Below are 18,984 nucleotides of genomic sequence, written 5' to 3' on the forward strand. Positions count from 1 at the left end.
TAAGCTCTTGAAGGTCAAGATCTACAAGCTACAAGGAAAATGTATTCTTCTAACTTGGTTTTATGTTATAAATCTCGAAAATTATATACTAGTTAGGCTTCATGCTTTGGATGATTAGTATTGCATGTATAACTTGAGAAAAACCTAGATCCAAAGCATTAGGGTTGCATGTACACCATATGAATGATGTAGTGCTCAAAACCCATCAAAAGATTCGTCAGTTGGATAAGTTGGAGCTAACACCACCGCGACCATCAAACTTCTTCTCTATCACTAATCTACGTTATGAACCACTGGAACCGCCGCCTTGAACCACATCCTTCCATTTGGACTGTTGCCTTCTACGAAAAAAACTATGGCCTCCCCATGATTTAGTTTAGACCACCCTATCATTCTCTTTGGTTTATCCGACGGTTTGGTTTCTATAAAGGGTTTCCCGATCTAGTTTTTTAGGTGTTTTCTTTCGGTTTTGATTTTCCTGGTTTACTTCAGATTTTCTATTTTCTTAGGTTTAATTTTCTTAGATTTCCACAATAATTTGCTTCAAATCTGGTTCTTGATTTGATTTTCTTATGGTTTGCTTCAAATCTGGTTCCTGATTTGATTTTCTTATAGTTTGTTTCAAATCTGGTTCCTGATTTGATTTTCTTATAGTTTGCTTCAAATCTGGTCCCAATCAATTGTGCTTTTCACCACTTCCTTTTTCAATCCAATTTACAAGCAGTCTTGCCGGAAAAGAAGAAGGGGGTGGTGACAGTTCGTTGGAAGAAGATTGGAAGAAAAGTGGGAGGGTGGGTGGGTTGGGTGGAAGGGATGGGGAGGTGGGACCCACATATCCGGTTACCGATTTTTTTAATAATAATAACATAGATAATAAAAAAAAGATAAAAAAAATACAAAGAATGGCAAAATAGTCTTTTTAAAAGTGACACGGACCAAAGACGCAACAAAACCAAACCATAAGGATCGTCCGAGTTAAAAGAAAAATTTATGGACCATTAACGTAGTTTAATCATTAAAATATGTTTTTTTTATTTAAAAAATACGTTTTCATATAAAATGTTATTACATTGTTATGATCTTAAAACATATTTTTACGTTTTTATATAAAAATAAGGTTTTTTTTCTTTCACATAGGAAAAAAAGTTTTTTTTTACGTATTTATTTTATATAAAATATGTTTTTTTATATATTTAAAAAATATGTTTTCGTATAAAATATTATTACATTGTTATAATCTGAAAATATACTTTTAAATACATAATAAAAACGTAATAACATATTATACAAAAACGTAATCCTAAAAAAATTACAAAAAAGTTTTTTGTATATGCAAGTATTTAGGTGCTGTTTGTATTTTTTAAAAAATCACTTCTTACCACTTATTGTTGCGCCGCACAGCACACACGCACCACTCGGCCCTTCGCAGCTGTTTGTTTTTCAGAAGACTTCTGACTTAAAAACTGATGTGTGTGCTGCGTGGCGCAACACTTGACCCTCTGTTTCAAACTTCTTCACACCTTACTTTAACTTATTGCAGCAGTCTACAGAGGTTAAAAAACAAACATACTTTTATTACATGTTGTAGCCGTTTGGTCTCCCTCTTATACTACAGAGGGTTGTAGAGGTGGTCTACATACTTCAGACATTTTCGCTTCAAAAAAACAAACGCGCCTTATTTGATTTAAAATGAATATGCATGTTTTTTTTTTTTTACGTTTGCGTATAATATGTTATCACGTTAACGTTTTTTGTATAATATATTATCACGTTAACGTTTTTACGTAAAAAAATACTTGAATATTCGCTTTAAATCAACTAAAGACGTTAAGATAACGTAAAAGTATATTTTATGATTATAATAACATAATAATGTATTATACGAAAATTTATTTTTTAAATACATAAAAAACATACTTCACATAAAATAAATATATACAAAAAAAATTACGTTTTTTTTAGGATTACGTTTTTGTATAATATGTTATTACGTTTTTTATGTATTTAAACGTATATTTTCGGATTATAACAATGTAATAACATTTTATACGAAAACATATTTTTTAAATATATAAGAAAAACATATTTTACATAAAATAAATACGTAAAAAAAATCTATGTGAAAGGAAAAAAACTTATTTTCATATGAAAATGTAAAAATATGTTTTAAGATTATAACAATGTAATAACATTTTATACGAAAACATATTTTTTTAAATATATAAAAACATATTTTACAAGAAATAAATACGTAAATTTTTTTTTCAATGTGAAAGAAAAAAAAACTTATTTTTATATGAAAATGTAAACACATGTTTTAGGATAATAGCAATGTAATAACATATTATACGAAAGCGTATTTTTTAAAATACATAAAAAAGTATATGAGTAAATTACATGATTCGCCCCTCGTGTAAGTGTCAAAAAACACGTTTAATCCATATTTTCAAAAATTAACTCAAACCGTCCCTTCATATCATTAAAAGTTGCACGTTTCGTCCTCAAAATCATTTACCAGACATAAAGTGTATGTTTTTCCCTTTCATGTAAATTTGTGCAAATTGAATTAGGATATGTCAATTTTTGTAGGTTTTGGGTTTGATTTGAGCTTAGGGTTTTATTACAACTTTCACTTTTATTTTAGAGGCGAATGGTCGTGTTTTCGGAGGTGGCTGTTGCGGGAAACAGTTTCATGTTTCTTTTCTATTTTGGTTTGGTTGGTGGTTAAAGCTGCAACCAAATATCAGGGTTTTTTGGTCTGCTTATAGATGGTCGCCAAAGGTCGAGGATGGTGGCTGTCGGAGATTTTTCATACAGGTTGGAGATGGGTGGTGGTGGTGCCGGAAAATGTGTATGGTGAAGAAAGGGGGTGACCGGGAAGATAGGAGGGGAATATAAGAGGTGGTGGGACCCACCAAATTAAAAATCATATAATTCAATTTTTTTAATTTCTAAAAAATAAACCAATATTAAAAAAATGAAAAAGAAAAGATAAATGGCAAAATAGTCATTTCAGGTCTTTCAGGGACTAAGCGTGCAACATTTAAACTTATAATGGACAATCCGAGTTAATTTTTAAAAATAGGGACTAAACACGCAATTTGAGACTTGGACCATGGATGAATCGTGTAATTTACTCAAAATATATTTTACGTAAAACAAATACACGTAAAAAAAAACAAATAAATTGTTTGTAAATTTTTTTTACAATACAATATATTTTATTTTATTAAAAAAAGCTTTTTTTTTGTAAAAATATGTTTTTTTTATTAATGTATTTACGATTTTAGATAATATTAATTAGTTTTCGGAAATTCCACAAAATTAATTTCAAACACGACAAGTTCATACATCTTAGTTATCATCGTAAAATGATTGAGAAGACAAACGGGCGACAAGTTGCGCCGCTAAACTTTTTTGTATAGTAAAGTCAATTTTTTTGAAGACTACATCCATAGATCTAGAGGATATAACATTGTTATGCATGATCTGTTGTACTCTACTAAGAAGCTTCACCGCATCCGACGCAAGAAAATCAAACGTATCAAATGCAAATTGTATGAACACGTGTTGATTTTCCATGCACGGTTTCTCATGTTTGGTGACCTAGCATGTAGCAGCTTTTAACGCAGCCTGTCCCGCCATGAAACCCTCAGCCCTTAAGCCTACGAGAGGGGATACCCCCGTAAGGTCCACACATGTGTGTTTCCCTCCAACCCATCCAAAAATCAAAACGCCAGCCGGTATAAGGGTTGACCTTCCTTCTGTCGGATCAGTCAGGAAATTCACAGCAGTCTCTTTCTTGGCAGATACCCCGACACACTTTAATATGTCGACCTAAACATCCCTAACAATATCGTGTCAATATTTGAACCTTGAGAGTTCTTTGCAATGAACTGCATGCTCTCCAAAAGAGTCCAAACATGCATTGCAACACACCGGACATATCTCGTCGGTTGAGAATATTGGAATCATGAGTCGATATTTAAGGATGTGAAAAAACGTAGAAACACAATTTCCCAACATCATCATCTATTATATCATTGAAGGACAAATAGACAGATGGTTTTAACGTACTTACAAAGTAAACCTCACTACACAAAACCTAAACTACTCTCTTGATTTACACTCAGCCTAAACTACAGCGATTAAGAAGAAAAGAAATTATTCAGAGTACACAAACCCTAATCGTAATACGCTTGAGAGAAAACGTAGAGAACACACACAAAATATCTGAGTGAATTAATACAAATAACCCTTCAGCTTAACCTTTATACTTCGGGTAAAGAACTCTCACAACCCGCGTGCAAACCCGTCTGACGACCCGACATAATTAGCCTCCAATTACAAGCAAGTCCACAACTTCAAGTAAATAACACAACTAGTCCAAAAGCTCAACACATAACAAACAAAACTAATCCATATAACTTTCACTTAGCACCCTGCACTTTTCCTGAAATGCAAGTTTGTAATAATAACAATATCCACAACATTTAACACCCCTCCTCAAACTTGACATTTTAAGAAAGAAAATTATCCTTTATTAAAAAGATCAATTAAACCAATTTCTTCCAACAAAAAACTATGTTGTGACACACTTAGAAACTTTGTTAAAATATCAGCTCTCTGTTTAGAAGAACTTATTTTTTCAACTTTTAAAACACCTCTTGTAATCTTTTCTCTAACAAAATGCAAATCAATTTCAAAGTGTTTTGTTTTTTTTATGAAAAACAGGATTTAAAGCAAGCTTAATAGCAGATTCATTATCACAAAACACTGTTACAGGAACCAAATTTTTATTCGTAAATCAAATAACAGTTTTAGAATCCAAACAATTTCACAAGTAACAGAACCCAAAGCTCTGTATTCAGACTCTGTTGAAGATCTGGATACAGTAGCTTGCTTTTTACTTTTCCATGAAACCAAAGAGTTTGCAAAATAAACCAAATATCCAGTAACTGATTTTCTTGAATTAAGACATTTTGCCCAATCAGCATCTACATATCCCATTAAGTCAAGATTTTCTGATTTAGCAATTGAAACACCTTTTCCAGGGCTACCTTTCAAATATCTGAGTAACCTGAATGTTATATTCAGATGTGACTTATGGGGCTTATGCATAAACTGACTAAGAATCTAAACACAATAAGATATATCTGGTCTTGTAATAGTAAGATATATAAGTTTTCCAATTAATTTTTGAAATTCAGTTATATTTTCAAGTAAAGGATCACTATCATTACAACTTCTCTTAGGAACAAAATTGGCCTCTAATGGAGTTAAAACAGGCTTACAGCTTAACATACCAAATTCATGTAATAATTCAAGACAATACTTTCTTTGATTTAAACACACACCTTCACTTGTACTTAAGACTTCAATTCCAATAAAGTAATTTAACTTTCCTAAGTCTTTTATTAAAAAAATTGAATTTAAAAATGACTTTACATTTTGAATTTCAACTTCATTACTACCTGTTAAAATAATGTCATCTACATAAACTAACAAAACAATAACTGAATCATTATTCTTTTTAACAAACAAGGAGTAATCATTTATACTTTGAGTAAAACCAAAACTAAACAACTCAGAACACAATTTCTCATTCCATTTTCTAGGGGCTTGTTTCAAACCATATAAAGACTTAACTAATTTGCACACTCTAGTATCACCTTTAGTATGATACCCTTGAGGTAAATTCATATACACATCTTCAGTTAAGTCTCCATAAAGAAAAGCATTATTAATGTCCAACTGATATAAAGGCCAAGATTTGTTTACAGCTAATGTAATAACTACACGGACTGTAACAATTTTTGCTACAGGAGAGAAGGTTTCTTGATAATCAATACCTTCTCTCTGATTGTAACCCTTTGCTACAAGACGAACCTTATATCTTTCTACCTCTCCGTTAGGTTTATACTAAATTCTATAAACCCATTTACATCCTATTAGTTTTCGTTTTTTAGGAAGATCTACAATATCCCAAGTATGATTACGATATAAAGCTTCCATTTCATTATTCATTGCCTCAACCCAGTTTGGATCTAAAGAGGCTTCTTCAAAACTTTTTGGTTCAATTGTTTTATTTAGATTAGAACAAAAACACTTATTTTCTGTACTAAGAACAGAGTAATTTAAAGTGTGTTCAATACCATATTTATGCCTCCCTTCAACAATATAATCATTGAATTTCACTGGCATTCGAGACTCTCTTCTAGACCTAGACACTCCTAAAGACTGTCCTAGAGAAGGCAATGAGTCTAAATGACTATTTTCCTCAGTTGAATCTGAATGACTTGGCATAGTCCTATCAGATAAAGGTTCAGATACCCCGCTAGTCTGGTTAATATTTTCTAAAGTAGTATCAAAAAAAGTTTCATCCAGATTCTGAGCTGCATTAGAACCATCCATCTGATGGTTAACACTCAAGTCATTTAGATCTATTACATCATTCACATATTCAGAATTATCTGTATCATCATAGGAAAAAGGGTCTACTGAATTATTAAAATCAAACTGATTATCAACAGTTGTTGATTTCAACTTAAATGGAAAAACTGACTCATAAAACTTCACATCCCTGGAAATAAAAACAGAATTTGTATCAAGACTTAATAGTTTATAACCCTTTTTCTCAGAAGAATAACCTAACAAAACACATTTTTCAGCACGTTCAGAAAACTTATCAAGATTATTAAGTTTAGTAGCAAAACATAAACTACCAAAAACTCTTAAGTGATCAAATATAGGTTTTTTCTTAAACACAAGTTCATAAGGAGATTGACCTTTCAAAACAGACGTTGGCATTCTATTAATCCAAAAAACTGAAGTAAGAACAGACTCTCCCCAATACTTTAAAGGAAGGCCAGACAGAAAAAGTAATGACCTAGCCACATTGAGAATATGTCTATGTTTTCTTTCAACAACACCATTTTGTTGTGGTGTATAAACACAAGAAGTTTGATGAATAACACCATGAAGTTCAAAAAAAGATTTCATCTTATGATTTAAAAATTCAGTACCATTATCAGAACGAACTATTTTAACCTTAGTATCAAATTGATTTTGTAAAACATTAAAAAATAAAGAAAAACAGCTATAAACTTCATCCTTACTTTTTAAAAGATAAACCCAAGTAGCCCTTGTGAAATCATCCACAATAGTAAAAAAAACCTAAAGCCTTCTCTAGTTGACACTCTATAAGGACCCCAAACATCTAAATGAATCAACTCACCAAGTTTAGTTGAACTATGAACACTAAGAGGAAAGGACTCGCGAGTTTGTTTAGCCTTATGACATACCTCACAAGGAGGAAGAGAGGAATTATCAAAATTGAGTGTGTTTTTTAAAGAATTTAAAGCTTGTTCAGCAGGGTGTCCTAATCTACAATGCCATGTAAGTTTAGACACACAACATTTAGCAAAACAACTAGAACTAATACCTGAGAGAAAAGCATCAAGATAATACAATCCCCCAGACTCTCTACCATTCTCCACAACCTTCTTGGATTGTAAATCCTGAATTTTGCAACAGTTTTCATCAAAAACAACTTCACAGTTTGTGTCTTTGCACAGCTTGTGAACAGAAAGAAGATTTACACTGAAATTAGGAATAGCAAAAACATCAAACAAAGTTAATTTTTCAGAAAACTGTAAATTTCCAATTTTTTCAATTTTTGTAGAGGAACCATTTGGATGATTAACAAGAAGATTTAGTTTAGAAACATCAACAGTGTCTTGCAAAAGAGACTCAGATGAAGTCATATGTTGATTAGCACCTGAGTCAACAATCCACTTTTGATGACCAACCGTAGAGTAATAAGAGTGAAACAAAGGAATAGATGCCATATTAGCACTGAATGAAGTATCCTTAGAAGCGGATGAATTTTCACTAATAAGACTCAAAAGTTTATTGTACTACTCACTAGTAAATGAATAAGTTCCACTACTTCCAGAAGCAGAGGAACTACTAGAAGGAACAGAAGAAGAATTAACAGAAAAGGTTTTATTTTGATTTCTTTGATTATCATTATTAAGCTCATTTCTAGGTTTAAAGTCTTTTGGATAACCAATCAATTTATAACACCTATCAATAAGATGTCCCTTAAGTCCACAATTTTTACACTGTAAATTTTGATTTCTTCCTCTTCCTGAGTTAGAACCTTTTTTATCATTAAATCTACTATTAAATGCAGAAGACTGAGTTTTAGACACATTAGAAATAGAAGTTAAAGCCCCATTCTTCTGATGAGACTCCTCTCTAGAAACAATTGAGAAAGCAGTTTTAACATTTGGAAGAGGGTCCAACAGAAGAATATGACTTTTAACTTGATTAAAAGAATCATCAAGTCCATTTAAAAACTGCATTAATTTCATTAATTTTGAATGATCATTATACTGAGATGCAGCTTCACAAGTACATTCAGCTAGATTTGTAAGACCATCAAACTCTTTCCAAAGAGTGTCAAGTTTATTAAAATATTCAGACAAAGAAGAACCATCTTGTTTAAGTGAATTAATTCGCTGATGTATGTTGAAAAGAACAGATCCATCAGCCTTGTTATATGTTTCAAAAAGTTCATTCCATATATATACAGCAGACTCAGAATATGCATGACCAGAGTAAATTGACTCAGATAAAGACCCAAGAATCCAAGAACACACAACAGCATTGGCACGTTCCCATTTTGAAGATTTTAGTTCATCAGTAGAATCCTTTTTTACTGTTCCCTCTACAAAACCTAATTTGTTCCTAGCCTTAAGACTTCTAACCATAGAACTACGCCACACACGAAAGTTATCGGTCCCAGTTAGTTTAAAACTTACAATTGTAGTTACAGTATTGTCAGAAGGATGTATATACAGAGGGTCATCGTAGTTCACAGGATCAACCTTAGAACCACTACCCTCAGGAGGTGAATCAGACATAATGTTCACACAGAATCAGCCAAATAGAAAACAAAACAGACCACAATGATCCTTAAATGTCCAGATGGTCACCACAGTATGTTGGGGCCCAAGACAAGGATCACTGGATCAAAAAACAATCACAGAAGACAACAAATAAGTTGAAACAATAACTGGTGTACTCAAGACAACCAAGTTCTCCCACGTCTACAGCTAGAACAAGATAGAAGGGAACAAGAAACTCTCACAGCGATAAGCAGAACAAGGATGAACTAGATCGACTCCCGTAACTCCGTTCTCTTTTTTACAAATTAACGGTGATGAAATCCGTTAATAAGAGTTATTTCAGAGTACAGGATTAATCGATCAAGAACACTGAAGACAGTCTTCAAGGATCTCCACTTGAAGACAATCCTGAAACAAATCACAAGAAACTCGCAGTACCAGATTCTTAAAATAAAAACCACCTGGATGAAGATCCAGATTAACCAAAAAGAACCCTAGATGTTCACTAACGGGTCTAATAGACTGAGATTTCAACAGAAACTCAGTACGAACCCAGCGATTAAAAAAACAAGGATCTAACCAAGAGACAAAGGAAAAGAGAGAATACCTCTGTAACAAGAACGACGATCCACCACAAATTTAAGCCCTAAAGCTCTGATACCATGTGAAAAAACGTAGAAACACAATTTCCCAACATCATCATCTATTATATCATTGAAGGACAAATAGACAGATGGTTTTAACGTACTTACAGTGTAAACCTCACTACACAAAACCTAAACTACTCTCTTGATTTACACTCAGCCTAAACTACAGCGATTAAGAAGAAAAGAAATTATTCAGAGTACACAAACCCTAATCGTAATACGCTTGAGAGAAAACGTAGAGAACACACACAAAATATCTGAGTGAATTAATACAAATAACCCTTCAGCTTAACCTTTATACTTCGGGTAAAGAACTCTCACAACCCGCGTGCAAACCCGTCTGACGACCCGACATAATTAGCCTCCAATTACAAGCAAGTCCACAACTTCAAGTAAATAACACAACTAGTCCAAAAGCTCAACACATAACAAACAAAACTAATCCATATAACTTTCACTTAGCACCCTGCACTTTTCCTGAAATGCAAGTTTGTAATAATAACAATATCCACAACATTTAACAGATGTTATGATACTCCACATGAGACATATGTTGGCTCAGCCCATCTATAGGGATAGCTAGAGCTTTAGTTGATTAAGAAAAGGGTGAGGAGGTCTCAAATTCAAATCCATCTCCCCTCTTTTTTCTAGCATTTATATTATTTGAAGACAAATTACAAAAATGGTCCATGTGGTTTACCAAATGATACAAATTCAGTCTATTTTTACTTGAAAAAATGAAAATGCTCTTACAAATTCAGTCCCTAACGGTTTAATATTACCGGAGTTAATAAAAATGATCATTTGTGCAAGTTTTGCAAACCACAAAGACCGTTTACATAAAAAAAAAATAACACTTTATTACTTTTCGCAAACCACAAAGAGAACATTTTTGTAATTTTGTCTTGGGATATATACACTAAAGTCCCAATATTTTCATCAATTTGACAAAAAAGTCCTAAACTTTATTTTTTTTTATAGTAAAGTCCAAATTACCGGCAATTTTTGACACTTTCACCATTTTTTCCCGGTTAGCCGGTAATTAGGATTTTTTTTGTCAAAAAAAATAAAGTTTAGGACTTTCTTGTCAAATCGTCAATTAGGACTTTATTGTCAAAAAAATAAAGTCTAGGACTTTCTTGTCAAATCGTTGAAAATAATAGGACTTTAGTGTATATCTCCTTTTTTTTGTTAGAAATTTAATGGTATGATACTCTTTAAGCATAAGAGTTATTAAAACCTTCTCTAATCAGCTAGATCCTATTGAAATCCTTAACATTTGCTTCTTGTTAAATCGTTTTTTTAATCTCAACAAACAAACATTGAAAAAATGGAGATAATCAAAAAGAAAGAAAGAACCAGGGTTGTGTTGGCTTTTTGTTGTCCCAAAAATGGAGAAATAAGAAACCGAACCCTGGTTCTTTCTTTTTTTCTTTCTTGATTATCTCAATTTTTTTCAATGTCGGTTTGTTGAGATTAAAAAAACGATTTAACAAGAAGCAAACGTTAAGGATTTCAATAGGATCTAGCTGATTAGAGAAGGTTTTAATAACTCTTATGCTTAAAGAGTATTATACCATTAAATTTCTAACAAAAAAAATTTATATATACACTAAAGTCCCAATATTTTTAACGATTTGACAAGAAAGTCCTAAACTTTATTTTTTTGACAGTAAAGTTCTAATTGACGATTTGACAAGAAAGTCCTAAACTTTATTTTTTTTTGACAAAAAGTCCTAATTACCGGCTAACCGGGAAAAAAGGGTAAAAGTATCAAAAACTGCCGGCAATTTGGACTTTACTGTAAACAAAAATAAAGTTTAAGACTTTCTTATCAAATCGATGAAAATATTGGGACTGTATATATATCCTTTTTGTCTTTGTGTAATTTTGTCTCATATATATGTGTATGGTACATTAACACTTTGCATACATCTTTTAATTAATCTTTTTACGAGTAAAAGTCACCACGTCTATTAACTCAAACCAATGAAGGTTTTTATATGTCTATTAAATAAAGACTTTACAGGGTCAAAGTCAACCCTCAATAAGTTCAAACTTCAAACACACCAGTCTTGGTAACTTCAAAGTTCAAACTAGCTACGAGATCTTCATCAATGGAGGACAGAAATGCTAACATAATCGCCGGTATATCTATCATCAATCTCATTGTATTCATCATAATTGCCAGAATCATTCTCAAACTCACCGAACCGTTTTTCTTGATACTCGGAGCCTGTGTCGCTGCTATCCTCGCCATCATCGTTTTCTACTTCATCAGGCGCCGTTTTCAAAGCAGGAGGCGGAATCTGGAGACTATAATTGCTTCCGAAGGTAAAGAGCTGCGAATCGAGTATAGTTTTCTCCGGAAGGTAGCCGGACTTCCGACGAAATTCCGGTCAAAGGAGCTTGAAGAAGCCACCGACAACTGGAAGTCGATGATCGGACAAGGAGCTTCGGGATCTGTTTTCAAAGGAAGCTTAAAGGATGGTACGGCTGTTGCGGTGAAGAGGATCCAACATGGAGAGGAAAGAGGGGGAAATGAATTCAGATCTGAAATTTCCGCCATAGCTAGCGTACAACACGTAAACCTTGTACGCCTCTTTGGGTACTGCATTCAGAGTAACAATCTCCATTTTCTCGTATACGATTTCATTCCAAATGGCGCCTTATCGAACTGGATATTCCCACGCCCTTCCTCCGCCGTGATTAACAACAATTGTGGCGGATGCTTGTCGTGGCAGCAGCGACTGAAAGTCGCAACCGACGTAGCAAAAGCCCTATCCTACCTACATCACGATTGCCGGTCGAAAGTCCTCCACCTCGACGTCAAGCCGGAGAACATCCTCCTTGACAAAAACTACAACGCGATCGTCTCCGACTTCGGAATATCAAAGCTCATGAATCCAGACGACAGTAGAGTCGTAGCATCAATGAGAGGTACAAGAGGTTACATAGCTCCGGAATGGTTGCTCGGCCTAGGAATCTCGGAGAAATCAGACGTGTTCAGCTACGGTATAGTTTTACTAGAGCTCATCGGCGGGAGGAGGAGCGTGAGGTCGATTGACGTCGTCGACGGTAACGGATCAAAGAGGAAGTTTGAGTATTTTCCGAAGATCGTAACGGAGAAATTAAAAGCCGGAAAGATCATGGAGGTGGTGGATCAACGGTTGTTAGATCTCGGCGACATTGATGAAAACGAAGTAAGAAAAATGGTGCACGTAGCGTTATGGTGCATACAACACAAGGCGAGACGGAGGCCGAGCATGGTGCAAGTGGTGAAATGGTTGGAAGGGCTGGCGGCGGTGGAGCAGCCACCGGAGACTACGATGATGGTGGTTGACCTACTTGCTATAGGGAACGATGAACATGGTGAGGAAGGGGGATGGCAGAATCGTAATAAAAGAAGAAAGCCAGGGGTTGTTGCTAGAGTAGCTTCACAAATAACTGGCTGCCTGCCCTTGGCACCAAATTCAACAACGTCGGCTTACAGGTCAAAATCGTTCACCTATACAATGTCTATAATTACTCCTAGATAGATATATTTTATTATTTTATTTCATTTTGAGTAAAAGTAAAACCGGAACGTGTCGTTTTTGAGTAAAAGAAAACCCTTTCGGTTTTAGGTTTTCTGGGTTTTGATCATTGTTATATTATTTTTTTGGTGTAAAAACTGAAAAACTAGTATAACAACAGCTCAATTATAGTGTATATGTAAAGTAATACTACAAAGAAAAGATAACGGGTTTCGTGTTGCTAGTTTTCTGGGTTTTATGGTTGAAACATTCTTATCGAAAATTTCTGATTATATTTTGGAAATAACTGAAAAAATATAAGTTTTTTTTTTTTTTTTTTTTTTTTTTTTTTTTTTTTTGTATAAGAAATGGAGGAATCGACAACTCATACCGTTTAGCTATAATAGGTTTTATTTACGTGTAATTTAACTGAATTTTATTGTATTGTGATGTTTGGCTTTTGAGATACATATACCATAACCATACATATATAAAACTCCCAACATGCAAAAAACCTTCATAACGTCATACAAACGCGCTCCTACATAATGTTGTCATTTCATTCATTGTTTTCACAAGCCTCCACATATATACAAAGACTTTAATTTGGAAAAGTTTAAAATCAATCTCAAATCAAAAATTCACAAAAGAGCTGCTTCTTTATGTTGTAATATTAGTCTTTATATAAAATATAAAGACTAATGTTTAAAATCTCATAAAAACTCTAACAAATAGTTGAAATAACTTTTGGATTAGTTTTTTTTATAATAAAATTTGTATGGATACTGAATTATGAGGCTAACAAACCTTTGGTTTTTTAAAGATTTTAACATTTTTTGTACACGATTACAAATAATCTTACAAATATTTTCAAAAAAATGTCATTGTCACTAATATTTTGTAGGTAGGGTTACCACTTGATATGGCACATCGTGTAGTTGCTGACTTTAATTTTTGGTTGATGTGAACAGCCACATCAACACTTCAATGTAAAAAGAGAGGAAACATATGTCATCTTTTAAAGAATTAACCACATTTCTTGCATCAAGCTTTATTTAGACCACTCGACATTAAACATAAACAACATTGTTGCCAAAGCGATGAGTTTTTTTTGCAAGTTTGATCGTAACCATTAAATTGTTTGACAAAGCTTCAACACCGAAAGAAGATTGTGGTTCATCTCATTCATATGTTATATTTGCAAAGAGAAGTAAAAAAGGTAGGGAGTAGTGAGTGAGATGTTAGAGAGCGTTTTTCAATGGTGTGATAAAACTAACATAGACAATACTTATTTATACTAGGAAATGAGGGGAAAAGTTGTCATTTATGCCAAAAAAACCTCCACTTGATTACTTCTTGGAACAAAATAAAAATGTATTTAAGGGCTAGTTCTTGTGAACCGAATCCCAAACCAATTTCTATCAAACCGCACCCAACGACCATAAACTAAAACAGGTACTAACCATTAGTTCTGCTCTAAATCGGATAGACTTGTGCCGATCGGACTATGAATTTCAAAATCCATTTTATTTTTCTAACGACATAATTATATTAAAAAAGAGCTAGCAAGGCCAAGAGACAACCAACCAAACATCCAAAACAACAGAACACAAAATGACTAGAAAACTACATCATAGACAAAATAGGATTTTGAAGTCAACCAATTCAATTTAAACCCTTTTTAGACCTAGTAGAAAACCAATGAAAAGACTTAACCACTATATCATTATTATCATCACATAGATGGTTCTTCTTCAGCTTATCTTTATCGAACAAAGCCTTGTTCTGAAACATCCAAATATGACACTACATGACAAAAAACACTCCTTCTAGAATCTTATTTCATGGATTCCTAAGATGAAGACCATCAAACCAAGACCTCCAATATTAAAAAAAAAAAAAGAGAGAGAGAGAGAGAGTGTTAAAGGCACATATATCCCCATCATCGCATGATATTTCCCAATAACAAAGAAGCAAGTTGGCAGGAAAAAAAAGGATGATTTACAGACTCCACCACATCCCTACAAACCACATAATTCAACGAAGGAATCTCCATACCCCTCCTCGAAATATTTGATCTGGTAGGGAGCTAATCAAGCATCAACTTCCAAGCAAACGTATTAACCTTGATGACGACCAATTTAACCTGTCTAGTCTATAACGAACTAGACTCAAGCAAAATCGAATCAATATAAGGCGAGTAGAGGAAATCAAGAAGACATCAGAATGATTTAAATTCCATACCCAACTAACGGAAAAGAAGACAAGGAAACCACTTGAAGCAAAGAACGGAGAAGTTCAGTTTGCACACTCTCGGCACAAACCCAAATGAGGTCTACGAAAAGACCAAAACCAAGAAGGATGACTCATTTTTCAACGGGTAATTCTAAAGACACGAATAAATATTTATATGCACGAATAATTATTGCAAAGCAGTCTTCCATCAATCAAATCTCATGTATATAAATCCCGAATATAATGGTATTTTAATTTTCAAATGTTGTCCTCATGCTTTTATTTATCTTTCAAAATTTACTTTTTATTTTTCAAAATTTTATTTTAAACCTTTTACTTAATATGTTCCAATTATGTTTTTAAATTTTGTCCTCATACTTTTATTTATCTTTCAAAATTTACATTTTAAGGAATTGCATAAAAACATAATCAAATCAAATTTTGTCCTCATACTTTTGTTTTACAAGGAAACCGAGTCAATAATCTTATATATTTAATTATATGTAAACAATAAATTTAATATAGATTTACATGATTTGTTAAAATTATTTTTTTTATGTAATTATTGTTAACCGATAATCTCATGATTGTTCCTGTTGATGGCAATAAGGTTCACCGCGGCCAATAACCAAACCAAACCGTCCAATACGCATCCCTATTATATATATATATATATATATATATATATATATATATATATATATATATATATATATATATATATATATATATATATATATATATTAGAAACATCAGAATCGCACATATATAAGTTTGCTAAATTAAAAAAAAACAATTTTTTTTATTTATAGAGATCTTAATAATTATAAACAACAAAACATAAACTTGATTTTATTAATTATCAGATATTATAACTGTAGAATTGTTACAATTACTGTGTGTTGCAAATGGAGAAATGTAGGAATTCAGGCGAGCAGCATAAACAGTTTCCCATCCAGCAGACCGTAATGATCTGTTGTGACGCCAAAGTGGCAAAATAGTAGGCATTGGATATGCTCCATGTAAATCAACCTTCACATAATGATCACCTCTAACAAGAGCAATAACAACAACTCTATGAGTTGAGATGTCTTGGGGACCAAGCCATAGTGGAAAACATGTTGATGGACTATCTTTGCTTAGAAAAATAACTATTACACTATACTTGTTAGCAATGAGAAAGCTAGTGACCGGCATAATCAACCAACGATCTTTTGGTGCGAAACGTGATCCATTGAAATTCAATGAGTGATGTATGGTGTTTAAATCGTAATAAAAAATTTGTGCGTACTCAGCTGGGTGTGCTAACAACTCATTTTGTAAATCTAAGTGGATTTGACGCCAATTATCTTCACTATAACCGAGACACGCAGCTATTGCACGAAATCCACAATTTCCATCTCCCCTCACGTTTTGTATGTTTGTGACATATGGATGAAATTCATACGGAATTTCATTCATAAGTGGATCTGAATTATACATTACTTGTTCTTGGTTGAAGTACGAGTTATGCATCGATTGTTCCTGATTAAAAGTTGAGTTGAACATTGGAGGTTCTCGGAACGAGTACGTACTGTGCCTATCCGGTTCCTGGTTTAGATCAAACAAATTAGACCGCATATAATCAGGCGTATAAGTAGAAATCCTACGTCGAGATGGATATTGAGTTGGTGGCGCTTGAGTCGGTTGATCTTGAGGTGGTGGATCTTGAGTTGGTGGGTCCTGGTTTAAATCGATATGGCTTTTCTTGAAAAGTTTCTTCTTTAAGGAGGGGCGCCCGCGAGTATTTTTGTGAGTAGCAGGTTCAGAAACTGAAGTTGTTAACGGCGTGATTAAGTTTAGTAACTTCCTTGCTAAACTTAACTTAACAGGTCTTGATTGTTTTTCGTAATGAGCATTAAACATATTTACCTCAACTGCACAACCCAAATTGTCATCTTCTAACGATTTGCATTCTAATAAATCAAGTTTCTTCCAAAACTTATCGACTAAATGAAGCGGTACATAATGACATTTTTTAACAAATATAGCTTGTTCATGCGCACATGGCAGCCCATAACTTGTACGTACTTGACATCCACAATTTTCATAAACAAATCCAAATTCTTTGGACCGCTCATATTCTTTGAAAATGATATCAAGTGCATAAATTGAAACGAAACGACACAATGGTTTTAGATGTGGTATTTCGTAGTACCGATGTACAATAAAAATTTTGTTATGCGCAAGACTCGCTTTTATACCTGTGTATTGTGACTCAACAACATCAGCAATACGCTTCAATGATTTGGCGATATCTGATCGCGATGTTTCGACATATCTTTTTAACTTGACATGTTGACTTTCAGCTCTATTAGTTGTGTGGTTGCCAAAGTTAAGAAACTTATCGGTCCATGCAGACACAAACTTTTCTTTGTGTGGTGTCAACCATTCATAAACTGGGGGTATATGTCACGAAGATGGGGCATTTTAATAAAGTTATAAATTAGTTTAATAATATGAATTTTGAAAATAATAAAATATATTATTTTCATTAAATATCCTTACATTTATATTTGATTTTCAAATCAAACCTTATATTCCGCCGCCTCAGCCGGAGGTGTAACAGTTGTAGGGCGTAAAAATAATTGACAAGTTACTAATACATTATAATAGAACCCTTATCAACATTTGACGATAATAATAGTTCATAAATCAGTTCGTACTCGGCGGGTTACTAAAAATGATTGTTATAAGTTGTGGTGTTTTATTGTTATAAGTTGTAGGGCGTAAAAATAATTGACAAGTTACTAAAAATTCTCTTTGGATGATACAAACTCCATATTAATGAAAATGAATGAAATTTTTTTCATCAATTTTAACCAAGCCTAACAGATAAAATAAGATTTGTGGTTGTGTTTTAACGACAGATTAATGTGTTTTGCTAATTATTAAGAACTCAAATTTATTATAAAAAATGACACTCTGTATTTGGAATTTTAACGAGATCTTAATGAGGAGTTAATTATTAAGAACATAAATATATATTTTTATATACATATTTCAAATCAATAATTAAGTATTAGAGTGTAATATAAAAATTAGAAAAATGGTATCTTTTAAAACTTACATCTATCTAAATTGAAGGGAGTAAAATAAAAAAACATAAAGAAAATTGAAGTTCTTCATTCAGAATGACGGAAGATGATGGGATGAGGACTTTGTTGTTCCCAAAGCTCAATTACACGATTTTATTCGTGTATATAGGAGCACCCGATTTTAAAGGACATGTGTATCAAAATGTTCGTTTTCCTTGATTTTTAGTTTTATATCTTTTTTCCATTTCTTCTATTTTTCAAATTGCTTTTTTTTTTGTGATCGCTTTCCTTGCTACACGAATATTGAAAATGTACTTATAAACTTCTTTTTCTTTGGCCATTACATTTTTCTGTAACTCACCTTTCAGGCTTTAAGTTTATTATTTGAGGTAGAATGTCAGTCACGATTTTCGACCGGTCCATTGGTGGCGAAGAAGAGGATTACATTTTTGACAAGAAATAAAAGTTTATGTTTTCAAATGTGTTAGCAAGTTTGTTATGGAATTGTTATATGTTTACACTCTTTATAAAGAGGTTTGATGTTGTAGTAGGTGGATATTAAGTGGATCTCAATAAATATCATTGTAATGTAATG

The 18,984-nt window shown here is 33.0% G+C and overlaps 2 protein-coding genes across 2 annotated transcripts; one reads left to right on the top strand and one right to left on the bottom strand.

Moving 5' to 3' along the window:
* Positions 1-7,919: 7,919 nt before the first annotated feature.
* LOC145126888 (uncharacterized) lies at positions 7,920-8,930 on the bottom strand. The gene has a single exon (XM_079062169.1). It carries the CDS (start codon positions 8,928-8,930, stop codon positions 7,920-7,922), a length of 1,011 nt encoding a protein of 336 aa, XP_078918295.1.
* A 2,613-nt stretch (positions 8,931-11,543) lies between these two features.
* On the top strand, positions 11,544-13,321 carry LOC145125508 (Protein kinase superfamily protein). The gene has a single exon (XM_079060960.1). It carries the CDS (start codon positions 11,680-11,682, stop codon positions 13,099-13,101), a length of 1,422 nt encoding a protein of 473 aa, XP_078917086.1. The 5' UTR covers positions 11,544-11,679; the 3' UTR covers positions 13,102-13,321.
* The last annotated feature ends 5,663 nt before the right edge of the window (positions 13,322-18,984 follow it).

Source organism: Lactuca virosa, chromosome 7 (assembly GCF_052849685.1).
Source record: "Lactuca virosa cultivar CGN04683 chromosome 7, Lactuca_virosa_CGN04683_v6, whole genome shotgun sequence".
Taxonomy (NCBI): Eukaryota; Viridiplantae; Streptophyta; class Magnoliopsida; order Asterales; family Asteraceae; genus Lactuca; species Lactuca virosa.

What these genes read in the sequence shown, in the direction of transcription:
- LOC145125508 (XM_079060960.1), top strand. Translation starts at nt 11,680, where the DNA reads ATGGAGGACAGAAATGCTAACATAATCGCCGGTATATCTATCATCAAT.
- LOC145126888 (XM_079062169.1), bottom strand. Translation starts at nt 8,930, where the DNA reads ATGTCTGATTCACCTCCTGAGGGTAGTGGTTCTAAGGTTGATCCTGTG.